Consider the following 12,023-nt stretch of genomic DNA (forward strand, 5'->3'; position numbering starts at 1 on the left):
TGTGCTCCACAGTTTGAGGACTGCTTTGTATGATTGCATTTTTGTGTATTTGTGTTGTATTTGTGATTTGATTGTGTTTGCTTTTTGTTCAGTGTGAGGGTCTCACTGACCACACTGTTTAAAATCGTCACTCTTTGTGTCTCAGCGTAGTACGGATGGCTTCTGGAAGTCGGTGGCCAGGAACGTTCCAAGGGGGCCCAGTGACATGCGCATCCTGAACCCCTACTTCATTCAGACGGCCTCTTTCAAGCTGATCGGCTTACCTCACAACAACGGACAGATGGGCAGAGGGGTGAGGACCTGTTGTTTTCCTGTCAGTTTGTTCTCAGTTTGTGGTAGAGAAGTAGCAGGAACAGTGAGCTGGCTCACACACAGTGGTGAGTTAATGGTCAGGAGGTCTGGTAGCGGACTCCACTGTGTGCCTGTTTGCATTATGAAGGCCTCTGTGGACACACAGCAGATGCCACAGAGAGCAGAGTCTGAAAACAAACAGCGTTACCATTAGGCTATTATTAATAGAACCATGCTTCAGATTTCACATCTGTAAGATATCCACACAGTACCCATACAGTGTAAATCTGGATCCTCTGCTGTACATTCACATGCACACACTGTACATGCTCTGGGGTACGGGTCATGGCTCGGTTACCTGTTTCACACACACTTTTTATTTGTGCCTGTTTACAGAATATCCCAACGCTGGGGGCAGTTGCCATAACGATGGCCCTTTATAACTGTGATGAAGTAGCTGTGGCTGGATTTGGCTACAACATGAGCACCCCCCGTGCCCCTCTGCACTACTATGAGAAGATCAGGATGTCAGCCATGAAAGAGGTAAGATTTGGTAAGATGCCCTAATAGACAGAATCACCGTGATATTGAATTGCTAACAAAAACAGTCACTCCATGGTAGACAACTGGCAGGGTTGGGAGGGGTACTTTAAAAATGTAAAAGCTTGACTCTGTGTCTGGCTTTCAGTCTATGCTGCAAAATAGTGATAACAAGAAGCTTTCTTTGGTTTGTGTCTGAGACAGAGAGACAGTGGTGGTTGAGACAGAGGAGAGAGGATAGGAGAGGGAGTGCCATCAGTGAGAAAGCTGGTGAATCAGAGAAATAAAACATTATTTTCTGAGCACAGATAAGCACCGCTGCAACTTCTGATTTGGTCTGAATGGTGTCATGCTGTCATTTTCTTTAGTCTGTGGCACACCTCTGTGTCAGTGAAAGTGTTGTTATCAATGGGATATGAAAGTATAAAACATGCCTTTTCAATGAATTAGATGTATACACTACGTAAGGATTTTCTACCCGGAAGTTATTGATAGCAAACAATGTGATTGGTTCTATTGGTCCTAAAACTGATACGAGACATTGCTGGGCTTTCTGAAGTTCCATTTTCAGTAATGTTATTCCATTGGTTCAGTATCTGTGTAAATGGGCACTAAGAACAGTTTATCTAAATTCAGTTCCAAACAGAGGGCCAACATGTTACATGTTGCCTTACCTAATCTGTGACCTCAGCACGGTATGGCGTAACCGCAGTCAGTAATGTGCATTTTGACAGCTCGTCTCCTTTTGTCCTCTTGTGACACATTCATTATGCACATCAGCTGCAGTGTCATTATGTTGTATGTTACCTTACGTACAAAGTAAGGAGAATTCAAATTTCATTTTGGCTTATGTGTATTGGCTGGTTGGCTTTTTTGGCTAAACTTCTGAGTCAGTCTGACCTTACTAACGTTGCATGGTAAATTTACAGTTCACATTAATGATTCATCTCCTGCATTCACAGGTGTGTCACCCACTATTTCCTGCCCCTTTTACTCTTAATAGACGAGACTCCCACACAATATTCACAACCTCCAAATTTGTTAGCATTCTGACCAACCTGTCGACCAACATCCTTCTTGTTAGTTTTCCAGGTTTACGCTGCACTGGAACAGTTTACTGTGACCTTTCCCTCATTTAAAATGCCTCTCGGGAACCTATGAGGAATTTACCCAGCATGCTGAGTACTGGCCCTGGATGTGTATGAAATCTCAAGTGTAGGAACGTTGCTGGGTTCTGGTTTTGAGAGCAGCGCAGTCATAGCACACTACATACAATGTCTAAGTTGCCAATTACTCCACTTCACAGTCCCCAGCCTGATAAATCACTCTTAGCTCAGGTTATTGAGACGGACATGCAATCCCCTTCATCCTATTTTCACCAACAGCACAACAGACTTGTGTTTCAGAGGCACAGAGCTGTTGGCTCCGCCCGCTGCCACGTGTAACTGAGACAGGCGAGAAATTTGTTTCTACAGTTCTCCATTGGTTCACTGGACAGCCACAATTTGAATTATAACTTAAATGACTGACGCCATTTATGCTTGTTAATGTGTCAGACTTTTTAATCTCATGAGTAATATAATATCTTAATAAATGTTTGTTAAATTTGTCAAAAAGGGGTATAATACTTTTGCAGCTGTTGTGCATAAAGAGAAAAAAACATCAGGATTCATGGCGATAGTCCAACATTTAGGGAAATTTGAGTATTTGCTTCCTTGCCAAAAGTTACAATAGATGAGAAGATCAATATCACTCTCATGTCTGTGCACCAAGTGTGGAGTTAGAGCCACAAGGTGATAAGCTTATCTTAGCTTAGCAGAAAGAGGAGAGGGAAGAGAAACATCCCGTCCCAACGCATTCCATCCCTATTGTCCAGACAAGAGGAAAAGATGCTGTCTGTCTTTCTCTCTTTATTCTACTGCCATCCTTTGTTTCTCTACCACACTTTCAGTTTTTCTCTCTTTCTGTTTCTCTCTCTCCTACCTTCTCCACTTAGTTTCAAACAAGAACCGGCTGATGATCCAAACTAGTGCTACCCACGACCAGATTTTCCTAGTTCAAGCCATTAGTCGACTAGTTTATAATATTATTTATTATTATGTATATTTTATTATTGACATACATTTTTGGTGCATCAGAAAATTGGACCATGGATTCAAATCTGACCTATAGCCCTTTGCTGCATGGCATCCCCTGCTGATGGTCTGCACTTTTTCACTCTCTCAAGCTGTCCTGTCTAATGAAGAGAAAAAAAACCCCCAAAAATATGTACAACTATGAAAAATAAAACATTGTATAAGTAACATTGTTAACAATTATACATTACAGAGAAATACAAAACTGTAATAATGAGACAGGAAAAAAAAGAATGCCATTGCCAATGAGACGAGTTTTGGCAGCCAAGCATATGATTGCAAGTGACATTGATTGGCCAATATCAATACCCCTTCCAAATGGATTTTGAATTAAACCCGAACAAGCGCACTTCATCAATAGTTTTGTTTTAAAGGAGGAAGTTACTTCGATAAAAAATTTAAATATAAAAATATATTGCTGGACTCGGTCAAGTCCGAGTGCAAATACCATCGAGTCCAAGAAAAGAAAAAACGTCTAGTACTCCAGTACAACAGCACAGGAAAACATAACTATGAATATTAAATTCAGTTTTTGCCAATTGATCGTCCTAAATGTTACACACTGGACATTTTAATATACATTTTTGAACTATTGTTGAAAATGTATTGGATTTTTTTATGAAATGTTGATCTAAAGGGGAAGAATCTACACCTACCTCCTGACCTGTGTGTCTCTGTCCCCTCTGCAGTCCTGGACTCACAACATATCTAAAGAGAAGGAGTTCCTGGTGAAGCTGGTGAAGGCTGGAGTTATCCAGGACTGGACCAATGGGATCTGTGGTGCAGGATGCTGATGGTCTGTACTCAGTTTCATGGATCCTGAATGAAGCACTGTGCTCACCGGGGAAACTCAAGGCACTGTAGGCCATGTTCCCAGCAGAGAGCAGCAGCTGTCACACACAGTGGTCAGTACAGAGACTTTGAGTATATGAGGCTTATTGACCCGGGCACATGGCCCCAGTGTTGCATACTGACATATTCCAAGTATTGGCCTCTGGTTTGTATCGCAGTATTTAGTTCATCCTAGTTGCAGGTTAGTGTATATTTACATTGATTTGGTATCCTGGCTCACGGGTACGTCAGCAGTGCTGGTGATCAAACCTGCACCTAGACGAGGCCACACTCCAACTAGAACTGCTGCAAGCTGGAGACAGGAGAAGAGGATGAAGTGGTTGGGTTTAAATATTGAGCCTGTGCCAAGAGTACCTCTACAAGTGTCCTTCTGCTCACACATCTGAATGTAATCTACATCAAACCTATAGTCACTTATTGGTATTTTCCAGCTTCTGTGTTAAACAGGGTGCACACCACATGACACATTACTCAGCCGTCCTGGACCAGTCTCTGGCATCTGAGAGTAAACCCTCATATTAGAGCAACCTGGCAATAATCACAGCTAGTTTAGTTTGAGACAGTATGAATGAACGCAAATAAGAGATTTCCTTCAGCAGCAGCATGACTGTGATGCAGGGGAGTAACATTATGTTTGTCCTTGTGCAGCAGTCTTACCTCCAATGCCTGCTGGATGTGGCCAAGTCACATTTCGCTTCTAGTCAGCCGGACCACCACTGAATGTGAATGTATATAAATGTCTATATTTATTGACAACTAACTAATACTTAATGAAGCATTTAATTTGTTACTGACTCTGTGTTATGTACAAACACTAAACCTATTTTTGTTTGTTTCTGTCACTTGTTGTTTGAAGTTTTCCTCTGCTAAGATGAAATAAGACAGCGTGCTGTAGTACAGCCAAAAAGCAGAGGTTGCGTTAAACTGTCTGGTTGTCCTTAATTCTGACAGACATAATCCATCATCTTTAATTAGCCTTTATTTTTATTTTTATTTTTATTTTTTATGATAATGAGACACATAGCCTATTTAATAGCATTTAAGTTTAGAGAACAACTTGATCTCAATCACATTTAATATACAGAACTTTGGATGATGCATTTATAAGGGCATAGAGAGAAAAGAACAACAGACACCGACTGTGCGTTCACTTTCATGAATCATTTTTTACCTCCTTGCTGCCACTTGCTTCCTCTGTAACATTAGCTGCTGCTGGATGATAACTGTTTTATCACCTCATGTATCAACCACATAATGATTATTGGGCTTTCTAAAGAAACTTGTGACTGTCAGCTGTCGTCACATTTTTGTCATTGTTAAAAAAATCACCGTATGGGTTACTAATCATAAAGAGCATGTTTGGTTTTTTGGGGGGCCTTTTATTGGCTTTATTTGATAGTAACAGCTGTAGACAGACAGGAGGGTAGAGGGAGAGGGGATGACACGCAGCAAAGGGCCACAGGTCGGACTGGAACCCGGGCCGCTGCAGCAACTCCGTATATGGGTCGCCAGCTCTACCAACTGAGCTAACCTTCTTTAAACCTTCTGTGAAACTATAGATGTTTTCCTTCCCAGTACCAACTCTGATACTTGAACTTTGTGTATCGGCCAATACCAAATACCGATCCAATTTGTTTTTAAACTACTAACCCTGTAAGATTGCTATCGTTGTATTGGAGGAATTTTCGATACTGGTTTCTGTATCAGAACAATTTAAAACATAAAGAATGTGGTGTAGCTGCATCCAGTGGGCATGAGGGGTCACAAGTCTTAAAATCAATGTGAAACCTGCTTCTTGGGCCATGCTGTTGAGTGTCACTGTTGGGTAGGCCACACAAGTTAGTACAAGAAACAAACATGTTCTAATAAAGGGTCTGGGTTCAGCAGCGGCTCTATATCCGAATTTCTGTCATTTAATTTTCCTTTAGGATGAAATAATCAGTTTTTATTCTGTCTCATCAGTCAGTGTCCATCCCTCTCAATTAAATGGTAAATGGACCTGTATTTGTATAGCGCCTTTCTAGTCTTCCGACCACTCAAAGCGCTTTTACACTACGTGCCGCATTCACCCTTTCACACACATTCACACACCGATGCACAGCATCAGGAGCAATTTGGGATTCAGTATCTTGCTCAAGGATACTTGGACATGTGACAGGAGGAGCCATGGATCAAACCACCAACCTTCCGATTAGGGGACGACCTGCTCTGCCTCTGAGCCACAGCCGCCCCACAATTACACAGTTATTATAGTAATGTTGAGTAATGGCAAGCATATATACAACAGTCCAACACCTGTAAACCACAACTGTACCTATCTTTCTGTCTGAGATATGGAATGAATTGCTTGCGTGACTGATATCTGATTCCTACCACACTGCAGTGTATTCAAACACACCAGGGCCCTGTATTTCATACATGGATCGTGGTTAGCTTGATTTGATTGTTGAAGATTTGACACAGGTCTGGCTTTTTCAGCTTCATAGCAACAAGTCCTTCAGCTCACACCTGCAGAAGTGTAAAGCTGCAGTAAGTAATTTTTATTAAAATAATTTTTATCATATTTACTGAAACTATATCCTGAGATCAGCGTGATGATGAATAGAACATGACAGATACACAGAATTCTTACAAATGCCATTAGTAGGAGCCAGAGGAACCTTTTTCACAGATTATCTGTAAACGTTTCAGCAAATATGACAAAAAGGTTTTTATAAAAATTACCTACTGCAGCTTTAAATATATTCTACTAAACATCTCTGATTAAAACACTAATGACAGAAGAAAAACACTGTCATTAATTATGACATATGTCACATACACACTAAAATGTGCAAAATGTTGCATAATAAGTTAAATCTTAAACAATCAGTTTAATTTAATTCAATTTAATACATTTTATGTATGAGAGTGTAAATCCTATGAGACTGATGATAAAGTGACTTTGCAGAACAGGTATCTGCTTTGTTACACAATATCTGTCAGGTTTCCTCATCTTTAAATGAACTGTGCAGCCACTGCCCTCTCTATAGCCACAGTGCCACTCAGCCAATCACAGAGAGAGTTAATCATGGTTTCAACTCTCTGCTAAAGTTTGAAAAAAAGACACTGTTCTTCCTCCCAAATGAATAAAACAAACTGCTGAAGCCAGGATCAGACTACATGATATCAGCGTGATGATGTTCAGACCCGACAGAGGACATCAGGAATATAAGACTGTTAGGATAGTTACTAGTTTGATCCTGTGTGGTGTGTCACAAGCATCGGGTACGCCTCAGGGGTTCTTAACAAAAAAAATAGCTCAGTCAGAAAGAGAAAGAAGAGAGAGTGATATTGCTGTTGTTAGCTGGAATAGTGAAGTCAGTCACTGGCAACTCTCCATCACATTAGTCGTAAAAGACGGCATGCTCTGATTGGCTGGTGTTCAGCATTTGCTCACAGAAATGTACTGTATGACTCTGTCATCACCTTATACGATACAGGCACATACATTGTGTAATCTGATTCTGACATCAATGTGTTCACTGAACCAAGGTAGTTTAGTAAGAATTAACAGGATCATTTAAAGTTACCCTGTGGACTTTTTGGGCTCTAGTAGCACCATGGAGCAGTTTGATCCATGTTTGGTCCATTCATGTGCATGAGGTCATCTGCAAACAAATAAATGACACACAAAATGAATAATTTCTCTATCAGAATTGGATCCATTCGGTCCAACATCATTTGGAAGAGCCGCACAATTAAATCATCTTAGCCTGCTGTATCCAGTTTTCCATTAATACATAACAAACATAACTTTTGTTTAAAGGACCACTGTGTAGGGTTTAGTGGCATCTGGTAGTGAAGTTAAAGATTGCAACTAACTGAACACTGCTTGCCTCTGTATTTGAGGACCTGGGAATGAGAACAGGTGTGAACTGTGTAGGAGAAACTACGATGGCTGCAAAAATGCCAAAGGCCCCAGAGCAAGTATTTGCTTTGGCCATTCTCAGCTACTGTAGAATCATGGCAGACTCAACCAAAGTTAACCAGCAGCGTCTGTAGATAAAAACAGCTCATTCTAAATTCCTATATTCAGGTGATTATACATTAATGAAAACATACCTATGAATATTATATCCCATTTTTGACAATAGATCCTCCTAAATGTTACACACTGGACCTTTTTAAATAAGAATTTAACAGGGCACTTTTAAGCTGGCTAACACCATGTTAGCCTGGATTAGTTAAGCCATACTTGAAGAACAGGGTCCAGCTCTGAGTTGGATCATTGAATAATTTTCTGGCTAAAATGTATTTCAGGAGCATTGAATGGTTGATTTTGTATTGATGTGAATGGATAGAGTCAGGAAGGGCTATGCTGATGCTGACTTTTAAGCCCCTCCTGCTCTTAAGATGTTCTCATTTTGATCTGACTCTTTCCTGCTCACTGTCCAGAATAACGGCACCTCTTAACGATGATTTGTGTCTTAGTCGAACACTAAAACATTTGCGTCAATCACTTCACTCAGCCCTGCTGAAGGCTGCTATCTCAGGCCCCAGACATCAGTCGTAGTCCATGTTATTATCAAACATATGAACGGATCTTTATGAATCTGTCTCTCTTTCTGTACCAACATCAATGGTATTGTGGAGTCTGTATGTGTGTTTGTGTTGCTTTATACACTCTGGCCCGTACGGTTTGTGCTCACCTCACTGTAGGTGTTGGTGGACTGAATGCTGGTCGGATGCTCAAGCCAAAGTATTCATATATTTATTGTAGGCCGTGCACAAGAACACAAAATAAAGATATAAGTATGCTGAATTTTTACTATGTCTGTTGTTTTTTTCCCACTGTGAATTGTTTGAAGTGTATGAAATATCCCTTTTGCATGCAGTGTAAATGTGCTTTTGGGGAAAAAGATGAAATGGTAAATGGACTGTATTTATATAGCACCCTTCTAGTCTTCCGACCACTCAAAGGGCTTTTGCTGAGCAAAAACATGCAAACAGCAGTTTCTGCACATTTTTATTGTACATTTATTATATTTAATCTTCATATTCACTTTATATGTGCTTCCCTTAGGCAACATTAATAGGAATCACTTCATTAATGTTTACTGTTATGCAGATGATACCCAACTATATCTATCAATCAAGCAATTAATCAGTTATCTAAATTACAAACATGTCTTAAGGACATAAAAACCTGGATGAGCTGCAATTTTCTGATGCTAAACTCAGAAAAAAAATGAAGTTCTTGTACTTGGCCCCAAAAACCTCAGAGACTCACTGTCTAAAGATATAGTTACTCTAGACAGTATTACCTTGGCCTCTAGCACCACTGTCATATATCTTTTATCAGGATATGTCCTGGCCTATATGGCCTATAGCAGCATAACTAAGGGATGGTTCAGGACTCACCTGATCCAGCCCTAACTATAAGCTTTATCAAAGAGGAATGTCTTAAGCCTACTCTTAAATGTGGAGATGGTGTCTGCCTCCCGAACCACAACTGGAAGCTGGTTCCACAGGAGAGGAGCTTGGTAACTGAAGGCTCTGGCTCCTGTTCTACTTTTAGAGACTATAGGAACCACAAGTAGCCCAGCATTCAGAGAACGCAGTGTTCTAGTGGGGTAATAGGGTACTATGAGCTCTTTAAGATATGAAGGGGCCTGACCATGAAGAGCTTTATAGGTGAGGAGGAGGATTTTAAATTCTATTCTACATTTTACAGGGAGCCAGTGCAGAGAAGCTAGTACAGGAGAGATGTGATCTCTTTTTCTAGTTCCTGTCAGTACTCGTGCTGCAGCATTTTGAATTAATTGGAGCGTTTTAATGGACTTATTGGGGCAGCCTGATATTAAAGAGTTGCAGTAATCCAGCCTAGAAGTAACAAATGCATGGATTAGTTTTTCTGCATCTGTCTGTGATAGGATGTGTCTAATTTTTCTAATATTACGTAAATGAAAGAAGGCAGTCCTGGAGGTTTGCTTTATGTGGGAATTAAATGACAAATCCTGATCAAAGATAACTCTGAGATTCCTGACAGTGGTGCTAGAGGCCAAGGTAATGCCATCTAGAGTAGCTATATCTTTAGACAGTGAGTCTCTGAGGTTTTTGGGGCCAACTATAAGAATTTCGTTTTTTTCTGAGTTTAACATCAGAAAATTGCAGCTCATCCAGGATTTTATGTGCTTAAGACATGTTTGTAATTTAGATAATTGATTAATTTCACCGGGCTTGATCGATAGATATAACTGCGTATCATCTGCATAGCAATGAGAAGTGTCTCCATATATGCTCCCATATACCAAAATCATTCATTTAAGGCTGGACAGTTAGTTAGGGCATTTGCAGTCTGGAGATAAAGAAGTATCAGAACTATTTTCGATTTGTGCATCGATTTGCTTAATTAATCCAGTTGAGTGCTAAATTCAATCTTTCAAGTCAGACACTGCGTTAAGGAAGCGTGCCCACACTTGGAGTTCATGCCCGCTACTCAACCTTTTTCTGAAAATGTCTTGCTCCCTCCAGATTCCAAATAGCTAATATCAAAAACTGTGAATTGCTTTAGTGCATCTGTTTCTTCAGGTCCTATCAGGAAAGCCTGGGCCAATGACTTGAATACAGAGATTTCAGCAGAGTTCTGGGAAGGGGCAATCCCGGGTTCATTGTTCTAATAACTCACGCTACAGGTTAATCCAGTACAAGGTGATGCATAGACTGCATTACTCAAAAACAAAACCGAATTGCACATCCCATCAGTGCTGGTTTTGCCCTACATAACACAATTTTTGGACAGCAATCTTTGAGTGGCTTTCAGAAGCCTATTCTAGAGACCCAACCACAATCTGGCCATCTTTGGTTGCTCTGCAGAGACTTTTGAGCTGCCGTATGACACGAAGATTGCTCTGCACTTAGGAATGGTGGTCGCTAAGAAACATATTCATTTGACCTGGAAGTCTACCACTCCCCCTGGCTTTGCATACTGGCTCAAGGAGATGTTGTCAGTTATACAAATGGAAAAACTATGTACAAACACAATACACAGAATAGAGTTGAGAGGGTATGGGGACCTTTCTTAGCACAGTGCCTTACTTGCCTGGGTAGATGAGTGGGTGGGGTGTTTAACTCAGCTCACTTGACCATGCTACTTTACCTTCCTCCTGAGATGTTAACATTGTGACAATTTTTTAATCTTGTAAACTGTCTGTCAGCCTTGTTTGTTTTGTTCTGTTTGTGTTATGATATTTGTGGGTTTTTTAATTCATATGCCTTTAAATGTTTTTGTATGAGCTGATCTAACAAATGGCTTTCTCTCTTTATAACACTTTATCTGCTTTTTAATTAATTGTGTTTTTTTAATTCCTTCCTAAAACGTACAACTGCATATTTTGTGTGAATGGTGCTATATAAATGATGTCTCTTATTATTATTTAAGCTTGGAGTATCATGCTGCAGTCAGCCTATGTACAGTGCCACCAATCACAGTACCCAGGTGCTGTTTTATAAGAAGGTACCAGCAGCTGTCAGATGTTTATGAGTGAATGGAGGTAAACATGAAGTGAGTCATTGTGTGCTGAGTCAAAGTAAAGGTAGAGCTGTTAACAAGTCATCTGTTTTACACTCAGTGTAATTACCACTTAGAGAGGACAAACAAGCTAAGTGAAACCACTTACTGTTTTATTGGTATTTCTCTTTGCAAAGAGCCCATTAATGTGATAGAAGAATACAAAGAACTGCAAAAGCGTCTTATTTTGTTAAAGAAACAGATAATAATCTTAATACAGGGTTGCTACCAGTCTCGAAAGTACTTGAAAGTGCTTGGATTTACAGAGCAATAAAGAGGTCCTTAGAAGTGCTTGGATTTGGTCTACCATAATCTCTGTGTTTGAGCCACGTGTCATCTCAAAATTCCCCAATGAGACCATTTTAATATGTCTGAACTGCTGGGCCAAGCCGCATACCTTAGTCATACCAAGCCTTCCTGTCTATCACTCTCTGTGTATGCTGCAAGCTGTAGCTGTAGCTGATCGCTGTCAAAAAAGAAAGGGTACACTGAGGCCAGACACAAACATTCAGTAGCAGTAGCTGAGCATTCTGTGGCCATTTTCTCATAATTACATTTTTCTTACTCAGCACTAAAAAATCTCCAGATTTGTACAGCTACCAAATTTTATATACCTATTTCTTGAAGAAATGAATGGATATTAGTCAGAGGTT

General features: G+C 40.2%; 1 protein-coding gene across 4 annotated transcripts in view; it reads left to right on the plus strand.

Moving 5' to 3' along the window:
• st3gal3a (ST3 beta-galactoside alpha-2,3-sialyltransferase 3a) overlaps positions 1–8,622 on the plus strand; it is a 50,592-nt gene extending 41,970 nt beyond the window's left edge. For 3 of the 4 annotated variants that reach the window (XM_051377840.1, XM_051377843.1, XM_051377839.1), the window contains 3 exons: positions 146–292; positions 688–834; positions 3,656–8,622. In XM_051377840.1, the coding sequence (XP_051233800.1) occupies positions 146–292; positions 688–834; positions 3,656–3,760 (399 nt within the window). In that variant the 3' untranslated portion in view covers positions 3,761–8,622. Of the gene's footprint in view, positions 1–145; positions 293–687; positions 845–3,655 lie in introns of all 4 variants that reach the window. The other variant, XM_051377841.1, reaches the window with a different exon arrangement.
• Positions 8,623–12,023: the final 3,401 nt, after the last annotated feature.

The sequence above is a fragment of the Dicentrarchus labrax genome, unplaced genomic scaffold (assembly GCF_905237075.1).
Source record: "Dicentrarchus labrax unplaced genomic scaffold, dlabrax2021, whole genome shotgun sequence".
Lineage (NCBI taxonomy): Eukaryota > Metazoa > Chordata > Actinopteri > Moronidae > Dicentrarchus > Dicentrarchus labrax.